At 43.0% G+C, this 19101-nt stretch overlaps 1 protein-coding gene across 9 annotated transcripts in view; it reads left to right on the top strand.

Annotated features, from left to right (window-relative positions):
* Nucleotides 1–19101, top strand: part of MPHOSPH9 (M-phase phosphoprotein 9) — a 75853-nt gene that overhangs the window by 36862 nt on the left and 19890 nt on the right. For all 9 annotated transcript variants that reach the window (XM_055096317.2, XM_008964504.5, XM_034934753.3 and 6 more), the window contains 3 exons: nucleotides 2265–2480; nucleotides 15600–15647; nucleotides 16820–16884. In XM_055096317.2, the coding sequence (XP_054952292.1) occupies nucleotides 2265–2480; nucleotides 15600–15647; nucleotides 16820–16884 (329 nt within the window). The remainder of the gene's footprint in view (nucleotides 1–2264; nucleotides 2481–15599; nucleotides 15648–16819; nucleotides 16885–19101) is intronic.

The following is a 19101-nucleotide window of genomic DNA, read 5'->3' as shown; positions in this document are numbered from 1 at the left end:
AAGGTTTATCCATGTTGTAACATATCAGTATTCATTCCTGTTTATGGCTGAATATATTTCATTCTGTGAATAATACCACATTTTTGTTTACATTCATCAGGTAATGTTTATATACTTTCTGGCTATTTAAATTATATTGCTATGAATGTTTGTCTACAAGATTTTATGTGCCACGTAAGTTTTTAGTTTTCTTGGGTATATAACTAAAAGTGCATAAACTTTTTATGCTAAAATTACTTTTTTCCCCACGCATTACCAAATTTTATTTTTTTACAGGTAACTTTTCTTCTTTCTGAACAAAGACCTTTGTTATGTCATTCCCAATCTTTTGGTATAAGGCAATCTTTTTAAGGGTCAAAAGTTTCTCAAAGTCTGTGTTTACAAGTTTTATTTTTAATATCTATTAGATGATAAAATGCATGATAGCTATCATAGAGTAGTGTGTATATGTATGAGATACATATGGCCTTATGAACAAAATTTTGGTGGAAACTGTCTATTTTGTTTTTTTGTTGAGATGGAGTCTCGCCCTTGTTGCCCAGGCTGGAGTGCAATGGTGCGATCTTGGCTCACTGCAACCTCCATCTCCTTGGTTCAAGGGATTCTCCTGCCTCAGCCTCCTGAATAGCTGGGATTACAGGTGCCCACCACCAAGCCCGGCTAATTTTTGTATTTTTAGTAGAGATGGGATTTCACTATGTTGGCCAGGCTGGTCTCGAACTCCTGACCTCAGGTGATCTGCCAGCTTCGGCATCCCAAAGTGCTGGGGTTACTGGCACCCAGCCTATTTTGTTTTATATGTTGTTTTCATCTTTGCCTTTTTTTTTTTTGAAACAGGGTCTCACTCCATCGCCCAGGCTAGAGTGCTGTGGAGCCGTCATGGCTTACTGCAGTCTCAACCTCTTGGGCTCAAGTGCTCCTCCCATCTCAGCCTCCTGAGTAGTTGAGACTGTAGGCACACACCACCACACCCAGCTGATTTTTAAAATTTTTTGTTGAGACACGCTATGTTGCCCAGGCTGGTCTTAAACTCCTGGGCTCTAGCAGTCCTCCCAAAGTGCTGGGATTTCCGCTGTGAGCCACAGTGCCTGGCCTGTTTGCTTTTTTAGTTCCTCTCCTCCTAAGCTTCATGACATTCGGGACTATTATCTTTTTTGTTAATCTTACATTTCTAGCACCCTAGTGCCTAGCACCTAGTGGGTATTCCAGAAATGATTGTTGAGTGAATATTAACATATCAGATGGGTTTTGAATTTCCTGTATTTTCTTTTTTTTTTTTGAGACAGAGTCTCACTCTGTCACCAGGGCTGGAGTGCAGTGGCATGATCTCGGCTCGTTGCCACCTCCGCCTCCTGGGTTCAAGTGATTCTCCTGCCTCAGCCTCCTGAATAGCTGGGATTACAGGCGCCTGCCATTAAGCCCAGCTAATTTTTTGTATTTTTAGTAGAGACGGGGTTTCACCATGTTGGCCAGGCTGCTCTTGAACTCCTGACCTTGTGATTCACCTGCCTCGGCCTCCCAAAGTGCTGGGATTACAGGCGTGAGCTACTGTGCCTGGCCAACTGAATTTCCTGTATTTTCATAGTGAGAGGGTATGAAATGTTTTTCTCCTCCCTAAATGTTGATGTTGGGCAACAAAGTCCAGCTATACTTTCAAAATAATTTCCCTAATAGCAGTGGTTATTTTTTCCTTATTAAAGTGAACTGTAGGAGCTATTAGGTGAGTCCTAGAGTCATAGTGCCACAGATGATAGTTTCCTGTATACCTTATGATAATGTCAGGGGCTGGTATTCCAGTAGAACTATTCTTTCTGGACTCTCCATCCCAGAATACAACAAAATAGATTTGTTCATTTCCATTTCTATGTTTTGTTCATTTTTTAATGCCCACAATTTATTAGCTATTATTAAGGCATCTTTTTTTTTCATTTAAAGTAAATTTTGGGCTGGGCGTGGTAGCTCATGCCTGTAATCCCAGCACTTTGGGAGGCCGAGGCCTGTGGATTACTTGAGGTCAGGAGTTTGAGACCAGCCTGGCCAACATAGTGAAACCCTGTCTCTACTAAAAATACAAAAAATTAGCCAGGGGTGGTGGTGGGCGCCTGTAATCGCAGCTCTCGGGAGGCTGAGGCAGGAGAATTGCTTGAACCTGGGAGGCAGAGGTTGCAGTAGGCCAAGATTGCGCCATTGTACTTCAGCTTGGGCAACAGAGCGAGACTCCATCTCAAAAAAAAAAAAAAATTATGTTTGTCTTTGTTTTGTAGAATGATTTGAGAGAACGCTTCAGTGCAGCCAGCAGTGCTTCCAAAATTTTGCAGGAACGAATTGAAGAAATGAGAACAAGCAGTAAAGAAAAAGACAATACCATCATTCGACTAAAATCTAGACTGCAAGATTTAGAAGAAGCATTTGAGAATGCTTACAAACTCTCAGATGATAAAGAAGCTCAACTAAAACAAGAGAACAAAATGTTTCAAGATGTAAGTAGCGAATAATAGTAACTTAATGACGTGATTGGCTAAAAGTAATTTAGGTATTATACTCTTACAAGTGATTATGACTTTCTAGGCTTATTTTATTATTTATTGATTTATTTTGAGACAGAGTCTCACTCTGACACCCAGGCTGGAGTGCAGTGGCAGGAGCTCAACTCACTGCAGCCTCCACCTCCCGGGCTCAAGAGATCTTCTCGCCTCAGCCTCCCAAGTAGCTGGAATTACAGGAGCCCACCACTGCGCCCGGCTAATTTTTGTATTGTTAGTAAAGACAGGGTTTCCCCATGTTGGCCTGGCTGGTCTTGAACTCCTGACCTCAGGTGATCTGCCCGCCTCGGCCTCCCAAAGTCCTGGGATTACAGGTATCAGCCACTGTGTCCGGCCTTTATTTTAGTTTTACATAACTTTGCAGCAACTGTGAATATGTACCTTCCTGATGGAGTCAATTGGGTCTTGCTTTGCAGCACGAAGTAAGATACTTAGAACGATGGCATCACTCCTATATCTTTTCTGTTTCTAGCAGGTCGACTTAAAAAAAAAAAACTGTGTCTGCATCAAGTCAACTTTCAAGCTATCTTAACATTTGTGTGTCTGGCAGGATAAAATGCTATGAACAGATTTAGAGCAAGTTTGATTAAATTTTTTCACTTTGGTATAATTTCACTTAAAATTTGGATTTGTATAACATTGAAACCAGATTAGGTTTCAGGTTGCTTATTTTTTTCTAAATTTTTCTTTCTTTTTGTTCTTAGAGACAGGGTCTCGCCATGTTGCCCAGGCTGGCCTCAAGCTCTTGGGCTCAAGCATTCTCCTTTCAGCCTTCTGAGTAGCTGGGTCTACACGTGTGTGCCACTGCACCTGGCTTCTAAATTTTTCTTAACATCGTTTTTCAGGATATTACAATACATGAGTAATCTGAAAGTATTTAGGCTGTTGAAATTTTCTGATTGCTTTAGATTTGCATCTCATGAAAAACAGCAGTCTTCCCTACCTACCTTTTAGTATCCTACCCTAGAGGCTGTTACTTTCAGCTCTTTTAGCTATTTCTTCTAGCATTTTCCTCCATGTTTACAAATAATATTCTTATATTGCACTCTCATTTTTTTTTTCCATCTATTTCAGACATACTGACTTTCTCCCATGCAGGGTCACAGTGTGGCTTTCTTACACCATTTGCTGCAACACAGACACTTCTCCTGCTCCTTCCCATGTGGTTCGTGTGTGTGTGTGTGTGTGTGTGTGTGTGTGTGTGTGTATGTATATATATTGTTTTTTTTTTTTTTTGAAAGACAATCCCTCTCTGTCGCCCAGGCTGGAGTGCAGTGGCGTGATTTTGGCTCACTACAACCTCTGCCTCCCAGGTTCAAGCAATTCTCCTGCCTCTGCCTCCTGAGTAGCTGGGAGTACAGGCGCGTGCCACCAGCTAATTTTTGTATTTTTAGGAGAGATGTGATTTCACCATGCTGGCCAGGCTGGTCTCGATTTCTTGACCTCTTGATCCGCCCGCCTGAGTGCAGGATTACAGGCCTGAAGCAGTATTTTTTTCTTTTAGTAATTTGTAAAATAATGGTGTGATATATAATCAATGGTGTCTTAAAATGGAAATTATACATCATTTATTACAGCTGTATAAATATTGTTCACAGTTAAGCTATGGTGGTATACTGTAATTACATATTACATTTCCTTTTCTCTCTGTTTTTTTTTTTTTTTTTGAGACGGTGTCTCACTCTGTTGCCCAGGCTGGGGTGCAGTGGTGCGATCACAGCTTACTGAAGCCTCAACCTCTGCAGGCTCAGGTGATTCTTCCACCTTGGCTTCCAAAGTTGCTAGGACCACAGGCACATGCCACTACGCCCTGACAATTATTTAACTTTTTTTTTTTTTTTGAGATGGAGTCTTGCTTGGTTGCCCACGCTGGAGTGCAGTGGCATGATCTTGACTCACTGCAACCTCTGCCTCCCAGGTTCAAGTGATGCTCCTGCCTCAGCCTCCTGAGTAGCTGGGATTACAGGTCCACGCCACCACACTTGGCTAATTTTTGTATCATTGGTAGAGACAGGGTTTCGCCATGTTGCCCAGGCTGGTCTCAAACTCCTGGGCTCAAGCGTTCCTCCTGCCTCAGCCTCTCAAAGTGCAGGGATTACAGGGATTACAGGCATGTGCCACTGCACCCAGCCTTTTTCTCATTAAGCTTTTACCTCCTAGTTTTAGCTTCCATTGAGGAGTCTTGCCTGAAAGAAGCATGTACTGTGGTGTGTTTTTCTAATTCTGTATTCCTTCCGCATTTGACTGAAAGGAGCTTCCCTCTTTCCTTGACTTATTTATTATTTGCCTTTAGAGACAGGTCCTTGCCCTGTTGCCCAGCCTGGAGTAAACAATCCTTCTGCCTTAGCCTCCTGAGTAGCTAGGATACTACTACTAAAGTGCATGTCCTTTCTTTGTTATATCAGTAAAGAAGATTGATGGATTCTTATTTTACTCAGTGGATTGCGGTTCTTTACCATGATTATTTTGATACTCATGGTGTCCCAAGTTTGGCCAGTGGGAGACATGTCAGACTGGTCCCGTGTCCTTTTGACTTGCTTTTGTCATTCTTTGAGCATGTCCATATTTCCTGGCACAGCACTATGTTCCAGGCTCATCTTGTACTTTTCCAAGCTCCAGTCCTAGAATCAGTCTCATTTTTTCTGTTGAGTTCTGGTTCCTTTTCATGGAAAATGGTATTCAGACATTAAGATCTGGTGCTAGGCTGAGTGTGATGGCTCATGCCTGTGATCCCAGCACTTTGGGCAGCCGAGGCGGGCAGATCACCTGAGGTCAGGAGTTCGAGACCAGTCTGGCCAACACGGTAAAACCCTTGCCTCTACTAAAAATAAAAAACATTAGCTAGGCGTGGTGATGCACGCCTGTAGTCCAAGCTACTCAGGGTGCTGAGGCAGGAGAATCACTTGAACTGGTACTGAGTATGTTCATTGCTACTGGGATGTCATTGTTTCTTTTTCTTTTTCTTTATTTTTGGAGACGAAGTTTCATTCTTGTTGCCCAGGCTGGAGTGCAATGGCGCAATCTCAGCTCACCACAACCTCCGCCTCTCAGGTTCAAGTGATTCTCCTGCCTCAGCCTCTTGAGTAGCTGGGATTTCAGGCATGTGCCACCATGCCCGGCTAATTTTGTATTTTTGGTAGAGATGGGGTTTCTCCATGTTGGTCAGGCTGGTCTCGAACTCCCGACCTCAAGTGATCCACCTGCCTCAGCCTCACAAAGTGCTGAGATTACAGGCATGAGCCACCGCGCCTGGCCTGGGATGTCATTGTTTCTAATTATTCACAAACCCACCACAGTTATGTTTGAGCAGCAATGAAGCAGCAAAGGATAGCTAGAATGTGTTGTTTTTAGCTGAAATTGTATTAATGTAGACAGTGATACACTGACTTTGCATTTATCATATACAACATTTCAAGCATACAGAAAAGTATAGAGAGTAATATAACGAATACCGTTCTAGCCTTCTCTAGATAGAGTGAAACACTGTCTTCTGTTCCTCTCTTCCCCACCCTAGAGGTACTCACTTTGTTAAATGTGCTCTGTTATCCTCATGCAGTTCTTTTTGCTTTTACTACATATGCCTGTGTTTGTAAACAATATTTAGTAATGTTTTATGTGTTCTTAAGCAATGTATGAATTGTATTGCATTGCATATATCCTGCTGCAACCTGGTTTTTCCCTTTCAACATTGTTTCTGAGATTTGCCATGTTGACACATTCAGCTTTTATTGATTCATTTTAATTTAAACATTTACATTTGAAATATCTTAGGTACATAAAAAGATATAGAGAATAATATAATGTACATATGAATCCACTACCTATTTTAAGAAATAAAATACTCCGGCCGGGTGTGGTGGCTCGCACCTGTAATCCCAGTACTTTGGGAGGCCGAGGCAGGCGGATCACAGAGTCAGGAGATCGAGACCATCCTGGCTAACACGTTGAAACCCCGTCTCTACTAAAAATACAAAAAATTAGTTGGGCGTGGTGGTGGGTGCCTGTAGTCCCAGCTACTCAGGAGGCTGAGGCAGGAGAATGGCGTGAACCCAGGAGGCGGAGCTTTCAGTGAGCTGAGATAGCGCCACTGCACTCCAGCCTGGGCGACAGAGCGAGACTCCATCTCAAAAAAAAAAAAGAGAAATAAAATACTACAAAATGCAGTTGACATCCCCTGTGCACCCTTTTCTGATCACTTCTGTCTTCCTGGGAGTAACTGATCTAAATTGTGTGAATATCATTACCTTGTCTTTGTATGGTCACATGTGTATGTATGTATCCTTAGTGTTACTTCTTTGGCGTATCTTGAAACTTTTATAAATACTATCAATACTTATTTTTGTTTTTGTTTTTTTTTTGAGATGGAGTCTCGCTCCATTGCCCAGGCTGGAGTGCAGTGGCACCATCTCGGCTCACTGCAAGCTCCGCCTCCCGGGTTCGTGCCATTCTCCTGCCTCAGCCTCCCTAGTAGCTGGGACTACAGGTGCCCGCCACCACACCTGGCTGATTTTTTTGGTATTTTTAGTAGAGACGGGGTTTCACCGTGTTAGCCAGGATGGTCTCGATCTCCTGACCTCGTGATCCGCCCGCCTCGGCCTCCCAAAGTGCTGGGATTACAGGGGTGAGCCACCGTGCCCGGCTTTAATACTGTCTTTAATGTTATGCAACTTTTTTCACTTGTGAGATTCACCTAACTGGATACATGTAGTAGTAGCACAACTTCATTTCTGTTTATTCCTGTGTCGTCCATCATGTGGCTCTTCCATAGTATATTTATCCACTTTCCTTTTGCCAGTTTGTCATTGCTGTTAGGAGCAATGCTACTATGAACATTTCTTCTATGTGGCTCCTTATGCCAATGTGTGCAAGCGCCTCTAGGGTATTGTTCTAGCTGCCATAGCTCCAAAACTCATAACCTCAAATCTTGACATATTCTGCTCGTGGACTCTGTTGTTCAGGAGCTTGCACTGGGCCCAGCAGGGACAGCCTGTCTGCTCTGCAGTGTCTAGGACCTCTGCTCAAAACTTAAGGACTGGGAGCTGGAATCTTCTGAAGGGCATGTTCCATCATAAATGGTGGCTGTCAGCTAAGGCCACAGTTCCTCTCTATGTGGTTAGGTTGGGTTTCTTTGCAACATGATGGCTTACTACTAAGGACAAGAGTCCTGAAAGAGCGTCCCAACAGCTACATTTACATTGCCTTTTATGACCTTGCCTTGGAAACTGTGCAGCATCACTTGTACCACATTCTATTTTTTTGAGACAGGGTCTTGCTCTGTCATTCAAGCTGGAGTATAGTGGCATGATTATAGCTTACTGGAGCCTTGAAGTTCTGGGCTCAAGTGATCTTCCTGCCTCAGCCCTCTGAGTAGCTAGGACTATAGGCATACGCCACCACACCTGGCTAATTATTTATTTTTATGTTTACTCTTTATTTTATTTTTTTGAGAAGGAGTTTTGCTTTTGTTGCCCAGGCAGGAGTGCAGTGGCGCTATCTCAGCTCACTGCAACCTCTGCCTCCCAGGTTCAAGCGATTCCCCTGCCTCAGCCTACCATGTAGCTGGGAGTACAGGTGCGCACCACCATGCCTGGCTAATTTTTTGTATTTTAGTAGAGATGGGTTTTCACAGTTTTGGCCAGGGTGGTCTCGATCTCCTGACCTCAGGTGATCCGCCCACCTCAGCCTCTCAAAGTGTTGGGATTACAGGCGTGAGCCACCGTGCCTGGCCTCTATTCTATTTTTTAAACAATTCCAAAGTCCTGCATAGGTTCAAGGGGAGGGAAAATGGATACCATCTCTTAATGGAACACAGCAAGGTTCTGCAAGAGCTTATGGGTCTGGAAATATTGCTGTGGGTGTTACTGGGAAATATAGCCTGTTATAATAGTCTCTTTCTCTGAATGCAGTGGTTGGGACATAGAATATGAGCTTTGTTATCTTTTTTAGATATTGCTAAATTGCTCTCTGAAATGGTTGTACCAGTTTATTTTCCTGCCAGTAGTGTATGATAATTCTTATTTTTCTAGATTATTTCCAGTGCTTGGTATTGTCAAACCTTTTAATTTTTCAAGTGTGATTAAGAGGAAATGGTTATATGTATTGCATCCATCTTCTTTTGGTATATTTATGGGATACAAGTTTTGGGTGTTTTTTGTTTGTTTGTTTTTGAGATGGAGTCTTGCTCTTGTTGCACAGGCTGGAGTGCAATGGCACAATCTTGGTTCACTGCAACCTCTGCCTCCCGGCTTCAAGCAATCTCTTGCCTCAACCTCCTGAATAGCTGGGATTACAGGCGCCCACCACCATGCCTCACTAATTCTTTTTGTATTTTTACTAGAGACAGTTTCACCATGTTGGCCAGGCTGGTCTTGAACTCCTGAACTCAGGTGATTCACCCGCCTCAGTCTACCAAAGTGTTGGGATTACAGGTGCGAGCCACGGCGCCCAGCCCAGAATTACCTCTTACATAATATATGGTATGAGTAGGAATTGAACTTGATCCTCCCTGCCTCCAATGATTAACCAGTTGTCCCAGAATCATTTTTTAATAGATTTTCCTTCCCTTACTGACTTCTGTTGTACATTTTATTTCCTTCTCGTGTAAATCTCCTTTGAGGCTCTGAGCTGTTCCATTGGTCTGTCTCTGAATTGGAACCACATCATGTAAATTATTAGTATTTTATAACAAGTGTTGATTTTTGGTGTCATTTCCTTATCTCGTTTTTTTGCTCTTGTAAAAATTATTTTGCCTATTTCTTGGCTTTGTTTTGTTTCATACAAATATTACTGTCAGCATGCCACTCTGCTTTCGATTGGAATTGCACTGAATTTACAGATTTATTTGGAGACAGCTGAGACTTGAAATATTGATTCTTCCCATACATGAACGTGGTTTAAATCTCAAGTATTTTTCTTTTTTAAAAATTAAGGCCTTTTACATCCTTTGTTCATTTTTTTCTCGAGGTATATCATATTCTAGTATTTATGTATTTCTAAATAATGTACTGATATTGTTCGTTCGTTCTTTTTTTTTTGAGACAGAGTTTCGCTTTTATTGCCCAAGCTGGAGTGCAATGGCACGATCTCGGCTACTGCGGCCTCTGCCTCCTGGGTTCAAGTGATTCTCCTACCTCAGCCTACCAAGTAGCTGGGATTATAGGCGCGCACCACAACGCCCGGCTAGTTTTTTGTATTTTTGGTAGAAACAGGGTTTCACCATGTTAGCCATGGCTGGTCTCGGACTCCTGACCTCAGGTGATCCGCCCGCCTCAGCCTCCCAAGGTGCTGGGATTACAGGCGAGAGCCACTGCGCCTGGCCTCTTTCTTTCCTTTTTGAGATGGAATCTTGTTCTGTCGCCCAGGCTGGAGTGCAGTGGCATGATCTTGGCTCACTGCAACCTCCACTTCCTGGGTTCAAACAATTCTCTTGCCTCAGCCTCCTGAGTAGCTGGGGTTACAGGCGTGTGCCACCATGCCTAGCTAATTTTTGCATTTTTAGTAGAGATGAGATTTCACCATATTGGCCAGGCTGGCTTCGAAATCCTGACCTCAAGTGATCCACTTGCCTCAGCCTCATGAAGGGCTGGGATTACAGGAATGAGCCCCTGTGGCTGGCTCGATATTGTTATTTCTTAAATTTTACATATTATCTATAATTGTGGTGGGTGAAGATCTAGGTCCTAGCTGAAGATGAAGATCTAGATCCTAACTGTGATTCTGGGTGTATGTTTTCTTCAGATTTGAAGGCTTTGTTTTATTGCCTATGACATGATCAATTCTTTTCCTTTCTCTCCCCTCCCATGGCTTTCAAAGTTTCAAGCCTGCAGAAAAATTGTAAAAATGATACAATGAAAACCCTTGTATATTCTTTACCTAGATTTACCAATTGTGAGTATCTTACAGCATTGCTTTGTCTTCATAGAGATATAAACTTTTTTATTTTGCTGAACTATATTTGAGAGTAAATTAGACACTATGATAATTTACCCTTAAATACCTCAATAGGTATCTCTGAAGAACAGAGATATTCTCCTGTGTAATCTCTTTTTTTTTTTTTTTTGAGACGGAGTTTTGCTCTTATTGCCCAGGCTGGAGTGCAATGGCACGATCTCAGCTCACCACAACCTCCGCCTCCCGGGTTCAAGCAATGCTCCCGCCTCAGCCTCCCAAGTAGCTGAGATTACAGGCGCACACCACCCCATGCCCAGCTAATTTTTGTATTTTTAGTAGAAACGGGGTTTCACCATGTTGGTCAGGCTGGTCTCAAACTCCTGACCTCGTGATCCACCCGCCTCGGCCTCCCAAAGTGCTAAGGATTACAGGCTTGAGCCACCATGCCCGGCCTCTCCTGTGTAATCTCAATGTACTTTTCATCCTCAGGAAATTTAACATTGATATAATACTAATATGTAAATACATTCTGTATATATTCAAATGTTGCCAGTTGTCTAAATAATATCCTTTATAGATGTATTGTTTTTTGCTTTTTAATCCAGAATCCAATCAAGGATCACACATTGCATTTATTGTTATCATTTCTTTGAGACAGGATCTCACTCTGTCACCCAGGCTGGAGTACAGTAGGCATATTCATAGCTCACTGCAGCCTCAACCTCCAGGGCTCAAGTGATCCTCTTACCTCAGCCTCTCCGACCGCTGAGACTACAGACACTACAGGCTATCACACCTGGCTAATTTTATTTTTTTGTAGAGATGCGGTCTCACTATGTTGCTCTTGCTGGTCTCCAACTCCTGAGCTCAAGCGATACTCCCACACTGGCCTCCCAAAGTGCTGGGATTATAGGCATGAGCCAATGTGCCTGGCCCACATTGCATTTAGTAATCATGTTTCTCATTCCTTTCTAATGTGGTTCTTTTTTTCTCTTTCTGGAAGTTTTTTAGGATCATCTTTTTATCCTTGGTATGCCGAAATTTTGTAACAATATTTTTTTTTTTTTTTAGTTTCTAACAACTCTTTTTCTGATTGATCATTTTTAATAGCTTTCTATTCCTGTTTTGAATCTAATGTTGTTATTTCTTTGAGAATATTATGGCTTCCATTGGACTGTTTCTGTAGTTTTCATTATTCTGAGTTAAGCTTTTGTTTTCATTTGAAGTATCTTTCATATTTAATGTCTTTTTCCAAGTGTTGGTTCTTTTGCAGGCTCACATTTAAGAGGCACTAGGCTGGGTGTGGTGGCTCACGCCTATAATCTCAGTGCTTTGGGAGGCTGAGACGGGTGGATCACTTGAGGCCAGGAATTTGAGACCAGCCTGGCCAACATGGTGAAACCCTGTCTCTACTAAAACTACAAAAATTAGCTGGGCGTGATGGTGCACATCTATAATCCCAGCTACTCGGGAGGCAGAAGCATGAGAATTGCTTGAACCCAAGAAGTGGAGATTGCAGTGAGTTGAGATCACACCACTGCACACCAGCCTGGGTGACAGAGTGAGACTCTGTCTCAAAAGATAAAAATTAAATTAAATAGGCCAGGCACGGTGGCTCATGCCTGTAATCCTAGCACTTTGGGAGGCCGAGGCGGGTAGATCACAAGGTCAGGAGATGGAGACCGTCCTTGCTAACATGGTGAAACCCCGTCTCTACTAAAAATACAAAAAAATTAGCTGGGCGTGGTAGCGGATGCCTGTAGTCCCAGCTACTCAGGGGACTGAGGCAGGAGAATGGCGTGAACCCGGGAGGCGGAGCTTGCAGTGAGTAGAGATCACGCTACTGCACTCCAGCCTGGGTGACAGAGCAAGACTCCATCTCAAGAAAAAAAAAAAAAATTAAATTAAAGCGAAGCAGTATAAAAAGCTATTGAAAGACTTTTAAGTGTATGGATGGGACTTAGTTCCTGGTAGCCTTCATTTTCAGGCGATTGTAGAGTCATGTACCAGCCATTTTGTTAGGGGACCTCCAGATGTGAATGTTTAGAAGGTTTTTTTTCTGGGGTTGTTCAGTTTTTGTAAAGACAGGTCTTACAGTCTCTTGCCTGGGACCTATCAGTCAGACTCTGGCAGTGGAGGAGGGGGAGGTCACCTTTTTTCAAAAAAAAATTATTTGTTAATATATTTATTTTAGAGACAGGTCTCACCTTGTCACCGAGACTGGAGTGCAGTGGTGTGATCATAGCTCACTGCATCTTCAAACCCCTGGGCTCGAGGAATCTTCCTGCCTCAGCCTCCCCAGTAGCTGGGACTACAGGCACATGCCACCAGACCTGGCTAATTTTTAAATTTTTTGTAGAGATGGGGTCTTGCTATATTGCGCAGGCTGGTCTCCAACTCCTGGGCTCAAGTAATCTTCCTCGGCCTCTCAAAGTGCTATGATTATAGGTGTGACCTGCCCTGGGTGTTTTTGAAGTCTTTTACTTTGTCATTTTCTCTTTATCCTCTGCCTCCCACTCCACTATTATCCTTGGATTTCCAAAGTTCCATTTTTCTCCCCATTCATTTTCTCCTGCTGTCCTGCCACCTGGCTGAACAGTCTACTGCTGTATGGGATGTGTCCTGGGCTCTGACTACTTAAGGAATTTCAACCAGTTTTCTGTGGTCAGCCCTGTGCCTCAACCCTGTCCATCTCTAAACCTGGGTTTCAAGGTGGGCATGTCTCACAGTTATGCTGACATCAGCCTGCTTTTCATCAGCATTTCTGGATTCAGGCACTTGGGGTTGTATCCACTTCCACCCTGCTAAGGCACTTTTTTTCTTTTTCTTTTCTTTTTTTTTTTTTTTTGAGACAGAGTCTTGCTCTGTCACCTTGGCTGGGGTGCAGTGGCACCATCTCGGTTCACTGCAACCTCTGCCTCCCAAGTTCAAGCAATTTTCCTGCCTCAGCCTCCTAACTAGCTGGGACTACAGGCACGTGCCACCACACCCGGCTAATTTTTGTATTTTTAGTAGAGACGGGGTTTCGCTATGTTAGCCAGGCTGGTCTTGAACTCCTGACCTCAGATGATCCACCTGCCTCGGCCTCCCAAAGTGCTGAGATTACAGGTGTGAGCTACCGCGCCCGGCCAGCACTTTGTTTCTTTTCAATTTTCTAAGACTTTATTGAAATCTCTCACCTGTTACTGTCACCTCGTTTGTTTTCTCTTTAATTTCTTCATTGTTAGTTTAGTGGACTCTCAGGGTGAAGAGAAGAAAATTCTGTTATTAATTTGTCATCTTTAACCAGAAATCTCACATATGTGTTCTTATATTTATTTATTTTTATTTTTTAAAATATTTTTGGTAGAGACGGAGTTTTACCATATTGGCCAGGCTGGTATTGAACTCCTGACCTCAAGTGATCCACCTGCCTCAGCCTCCCAAAGTGCTGGGATTACAGGCGTCAGCTACCGCGCCCGGCCTCTTATTTATTTATTTTTGAGACAAGATGTCAGTCTGTCACCCAGGCTGGAGTGCGGCGGTGCCCTCTCAGCTCACTACAACCTACGCCTCCTGGGTTCAAGCAGTTCTCCCACCTCAGCCACCCAAGTAGGCAGGATTACAGGCACGCGCCACCACACCCAGCTAATTTTTTTGTATTTTTAGTAGAGACAAGGTTTCGCTATGTTGGCCAGGCTGGTCTCGAACTCCTGACCTCAAGTGATCCACCCACCTTGGCCTCCCACAGTGCTGGGATTACAGGCATGAGCCGCCACGCCCAGCCTCACATATATATATTTTTAAATAAAGACTTTGGCATTGTGCTTTTACTAGGTAGAACTAATTTAGCAAAAAGTAATATACAATAGGCCAGGCGTGGTGGCTCAAGCCTATAATCCCAGCACTTTGGCAGGCCAAGGCATGTGGATCACTTGAGGTCAGGAGTTTGAGACAAGCCTGGCCAACATGATGAGACGCCATCTAATACAAAAATTAGCTGAGCATGGTGGCACACGCCTGTAATCCCAGCTACTTGGGAGGCTGAGGTGGGAGAATTGCTTGAACCCAGGAGGCAAAGTTTGCAGTGAGCTGAGAACATGCCACTGCACTTCAACCTAGGTGATGGAGCAAGACTCCATCAAAAAAAAAACAAAAAAAACCACAAAAAAAACACCGGGCATGATGGCTCACACCTGTAATCCTAGCACTTTGGGAGGCTGAGGCGGGCGGATCATGAGGTCAAGAGATCAAGACCATCCTGGCCAACATGGTGAAACCCCGTCTTTACTAAAAATACAAAAATTAGCCGGGCGTGGTGGCGTGCGCCTGTAGTCCCAGCTACTCGGGAGGCTGAGGCAGGAGAACTGCTTGAACCCGGGAGGCAGAGGTTGCAGTGAGCCACTGTACTCCAGCCTGGCGACAGAGCGACTCCATCTAAAGAAAAAAAAAAAAAAAGTAATAGTTCCAAAAAGAGCAATGCAAATTTTAGTCTTTTAAAATACTTACATGGTATTGATATTTTATTTTGAGACAGGGTCTCGCTCTGTGGCCCAGGCTAGAGTGCAGTGGTGCAATCTCACTGCAAGCCTCACTACAAGCTCACTGCAGTCTCAACCTCCCAGGCTCAAGTGAGCCTCCTGAGTCTGTAAGCATATATCCCCATGTTCAGCTATTTTTTTTTAAGACGGGGTCTCTCTTTGTCCCCCAGGTTAGAGTGCAGTGGCACGATCATAGCACACTGTAGCCTTGAACTCTTGAGCTTTCAGGCTCAAGCAATCCTTCCACCTCAGCCTCCCAAAGTGCTAGGATTACAGGCGTGAGCCACTGAGCCCAGCTTTTGTTTTTGTTTTTGAAGAGACGAGGTCTCGCTGTGTTCCCTAGGTTGGTCTCCAGCTCCTAGCCTCAAGTGATCCTCTGTCCTCAGCCTCCCAAAGTGTTGGGATTATGGGTGTGAGCCACCGCATCCAGCTTTATTTTGAAATAATATCAAACGTACAGAAACCATTCCAGAAATTGAGAATTGTCCCATTCCCTTTACATTGAATCACCAGTTCTCTATTGACCTTTCTCTTTCATGACATTGGCATTTTTGAAGGCTATAGGCAGTTATTTTGTAGACTGTACCTCAGTTGATAGAATAACGTTTAATTTTGTGGTATAATTTTTTTTTGTTTTTCCTTGTAGCTTTTAGGAGAGTATGAGTCCCTTGGAAAAGAACACAGGAGAGTAAAGGTAAGGGGTAATGGTTCATGTTCTAGATTTCATGCAGAGGCAGAAACATTGGATTGGGAATCAAGGGAGCTGACTCTTCTCCTCCTTGCACCCCTTCCTGAACCTCCGTAGCTGTTGGACTGGAACCTTGCTTATCCTGTTTCAGTATCCTTATTTTCAAATACCTGCCCCATTTAACTCACAAGTTTGTTAGATTCATTAATCTGACAAATATTTATTGAATGGCTATTGCATTTGAAATGAAATTGTTCAAAAGAGTATGAGGTACCATACAGATGCAAATTATTATTTAATACTGTTTGTTTTGTGACACCCAGGTTGGAGTGCAGTGGTGTGATCTCGGCTCACCACAACCTCTGCCTCCTGGGTTCAAGCGATTCTTCTGCCTTAGCCTCCTGAGTAGCTGGGATTACAGGTGTGCGCCACCATGCCCAGCTAATTTTTATATTTTTAGTGGAGACGGGATTTCACCATGTTGGCCAGGCTGGTCTCCAGTTCCTGACCTCAAGTGGTCCACCTGTGTCAGCCTCCCTGAGTGCTGGGATTATGGGCATGAGCCACTGCACCCAGCCATTTAATACTGATTAAATATCAAGCTTTGATTTTCACTGCATTAGCTTTTGGTGGGGTTGAGTTTATCAATTATGTTTGAATTCTTTTTGAAAGCTCTGTTTGGAGACTACATATTTGCATTCAGTAAAACCCTTCGACGATGGTGTAAGTGGGGCCCAAGTATTTCTGTTGCATAGAATGGAGGGTTGTGGTTATTGAAGCTCAGCAAAAAGGCCTGCATAGCTTGGCTGCCAAAGCATTCTGAGGGTTCGGGAGCAGATCCCATGATATCTAAATCTCATTGAAAATATTTGTTTTACCATCCTTCTGAGGTTTTAGTCAAGTTATTTTAACACTGATTTGTTTCTAATTAAGCAAAGTATAAAGGGCTGTATCTGTTACCCAGGGGACTTACACAGAGGGACTTGTGTAGGCCGGTGCTTTGCTCTCATTTGTTTTCCTTGAACTGTTGGTCCTGGCTGTATGGTTGATGCCATACTTGCTGAGTATGGTTTGTAGCTAGTTGGTTTAGCCTTAGATTCATTTTCTTTTATGCATTTTAAAATAATACATGTGAATATTTGTCTTCAGTTATCTGAATTTCTCCTTTATTTCCATAGGATGCATTAAATACAACTGAGAACAAATTGCTTGATGCATATACTCAGATTTCTGATTTGAAAAGGTAAAATGTATTAACTTACTAATGTACACATACCTCAATTGTTCTTTTATGTGTCTGTATTGAACATGATGAGAAGGAAGTTTTTCTTGAGGATTTTTAAGCAGTTTGAGAACTAGTTTTGTCTTAATTTTCCCTTGACATGGAAATACATTTCATTTTAGCCAAACAAGATTTCTTCTCTCTCTCTCTCTTTTTTTTTTTTTTTTTTTTTTTTTAAAGAGACAGGGTCTCACTATGTTGCCTAGGTTGGCTGTGAATTCCTGGGCTCAAGCAATCTTCCTGCCTTGGCTTCCTGAATAGTTGGGACTACAGGCACTCATCATCATGCCTGGCTGATTTTTTGTTGTTGTTGTTGTTGTTGATACAGAGTCTTACTCTGTCACCCAGGCTGGAGTGCACTGGCACAATCTTGGCTCACTGCAACCTCCTCCTCTTGGGTTCAAGCAATTCTCCTGCCTCAGCCTCCTGAGTAGCTGGGACTACAGGAGTGTACCACCACACCCAGCTAATTTTTTGTATTTTTTGATAGAGACAGGGTTTCGCCATGTTGGCCAGACTGGTCTTGAACTCCTGACCTCAAGTGATCCGCCTGCCTCGGCTTGCCAAGGTGCTGGGATTCAGGCATAAGCCACGGAGCCCGGCAAGCCTGGCTGATTTTTAAAAACTTTTTTTAGAAGTAAGATCTTGCTGTGTTGCCCTGACTGGTCTCAAATCTCTCGACCTCAAGTGATCCTCTCGTCTCATCCACAAAAAGTGCTGGGATTACAGGCATGCGCTACTGCACCTGGCTTCAAACAACATGTTTTAAGTAATTAAAATGTATTGATGGTTGTGCCTCAGAGGTGGATATTTTCCCAAACATTATGTATTTTCTCAGCATAGGTTAAAATCCAAATGATATTTAACCACTGGCAAGAACTTTAAGAAGCAGCCTAGTTCACAGAATTATTTTGGTGCTTCAAAAAGAAAACAGCATTAACACCAAAATTATGGTCATCTACTTTCAGAAAGACTGGTTGGAGACTGTATTAATGATCTGATTTGTTTAATTAGGTAGGGACAGAATCGTAAATGGTAGTATCCTTTGCAAATGATTAGAAATATCCAAACTGGGCTGGGTGCAGTGGCTCACGCCTATAATCTCAGCACTTTGGGAGGCTGAGGTGGGAAGATTACCTGAGGTCAGGAGTTCAAGACCAGCCTGGCTAACATGGCAAAACCCTGTCTCTACTAAAAATACAAAAATTAGCTGGGCATGGTGGTGCACACCTGTAATCCCTGCTACTCAGGAGGGTGAGGCAGGAGAATCGCTTGAACTCTGGAGACGGAGGTTGCAGTGAGCCGAGATCACGCCGCTGCACTCCAGCCTGGGTGACAGAGCAAGACTCTCCCCTCCCCACCAAAAAAATGAAAGATAGAAAAGAGAAATATTTAAACTAGTTCCAGAGCAAATTTTATGTTTGTATTTGGATATAAGTAACGTCCCTTATTTAGACATTTTACTGCAGTCTTAAGGAGTTCTCATAGAGAAGAACAGAAATGCTGTCTAGGTTTCTCATCTGCCACTCTTCTGTGATTCATTCAGTTCTAGTGATAGCTTTCTTATCAGATTGTTATAAAACATCAGTCTTGTTAGGGCTATTATTTCTCAAATCTTCCTTGCATCAAAGTAGGTAAGAATTCGAGTCTGAAAGATAAGATGAAGTCATACACAGAGCTTAAAAGAACAAGCCAGGCATGGCGGTATGCACCAGTACTCCCAGCTGCTTGGGAGACTGAGGCAGGAGCATCTCTTAAGCACAGGGGTTTGAGGCTGCAGCAAGCAATGATCATGCCAGTGCACTCCAGCCTGGGTGACCGAGCGAGACCTCATCTCTTAAAGGGGGGAAAAAAGAACAGCATGAATGCCAGGATATCTTTAAAATAGTCAGTTGGCCAGAGTAGTTATTTCCTGTTGGTAAACTTGAAAATAGGCTTTTATTTTGAACATGGCACAAATCAGATGAAATACCTATAGGTTGTTTGCAATATTTTAGCCTTGGCCTCTTTTTAAAAATTAGAAAGGTTTTTTTTTTTTTTTTTGAAATTTTTTTGGTAAAAGTTCTGTTTTTGGAAGTTAAGCCTGCTTCCTTGTTTGTGAAAGTGTTACCTGTTGTATGCATGGTTATATACATATTAGGATTAAACACATTAGAATGCAGTTTATTTGACAATTTT

The sequence above is a fragment of the Pan paniscus genome, chromosome 10 (genome assembly GCF_029289425.2).
Source record: "Pan paniscus chromosome 10, NHGRI_mPanPan1-v2.0_pri, whole genome shotgun sequence".
NCBI lineage: Eukaryota > Metazoa > Chordata > Mammalia > Primates > Hominidae > Pan > Pan paniscus.
Note: the sequence above shows the minus strand (reverse complement) of the source record. Positions and strands in the feature narration are given on the sequence as shown.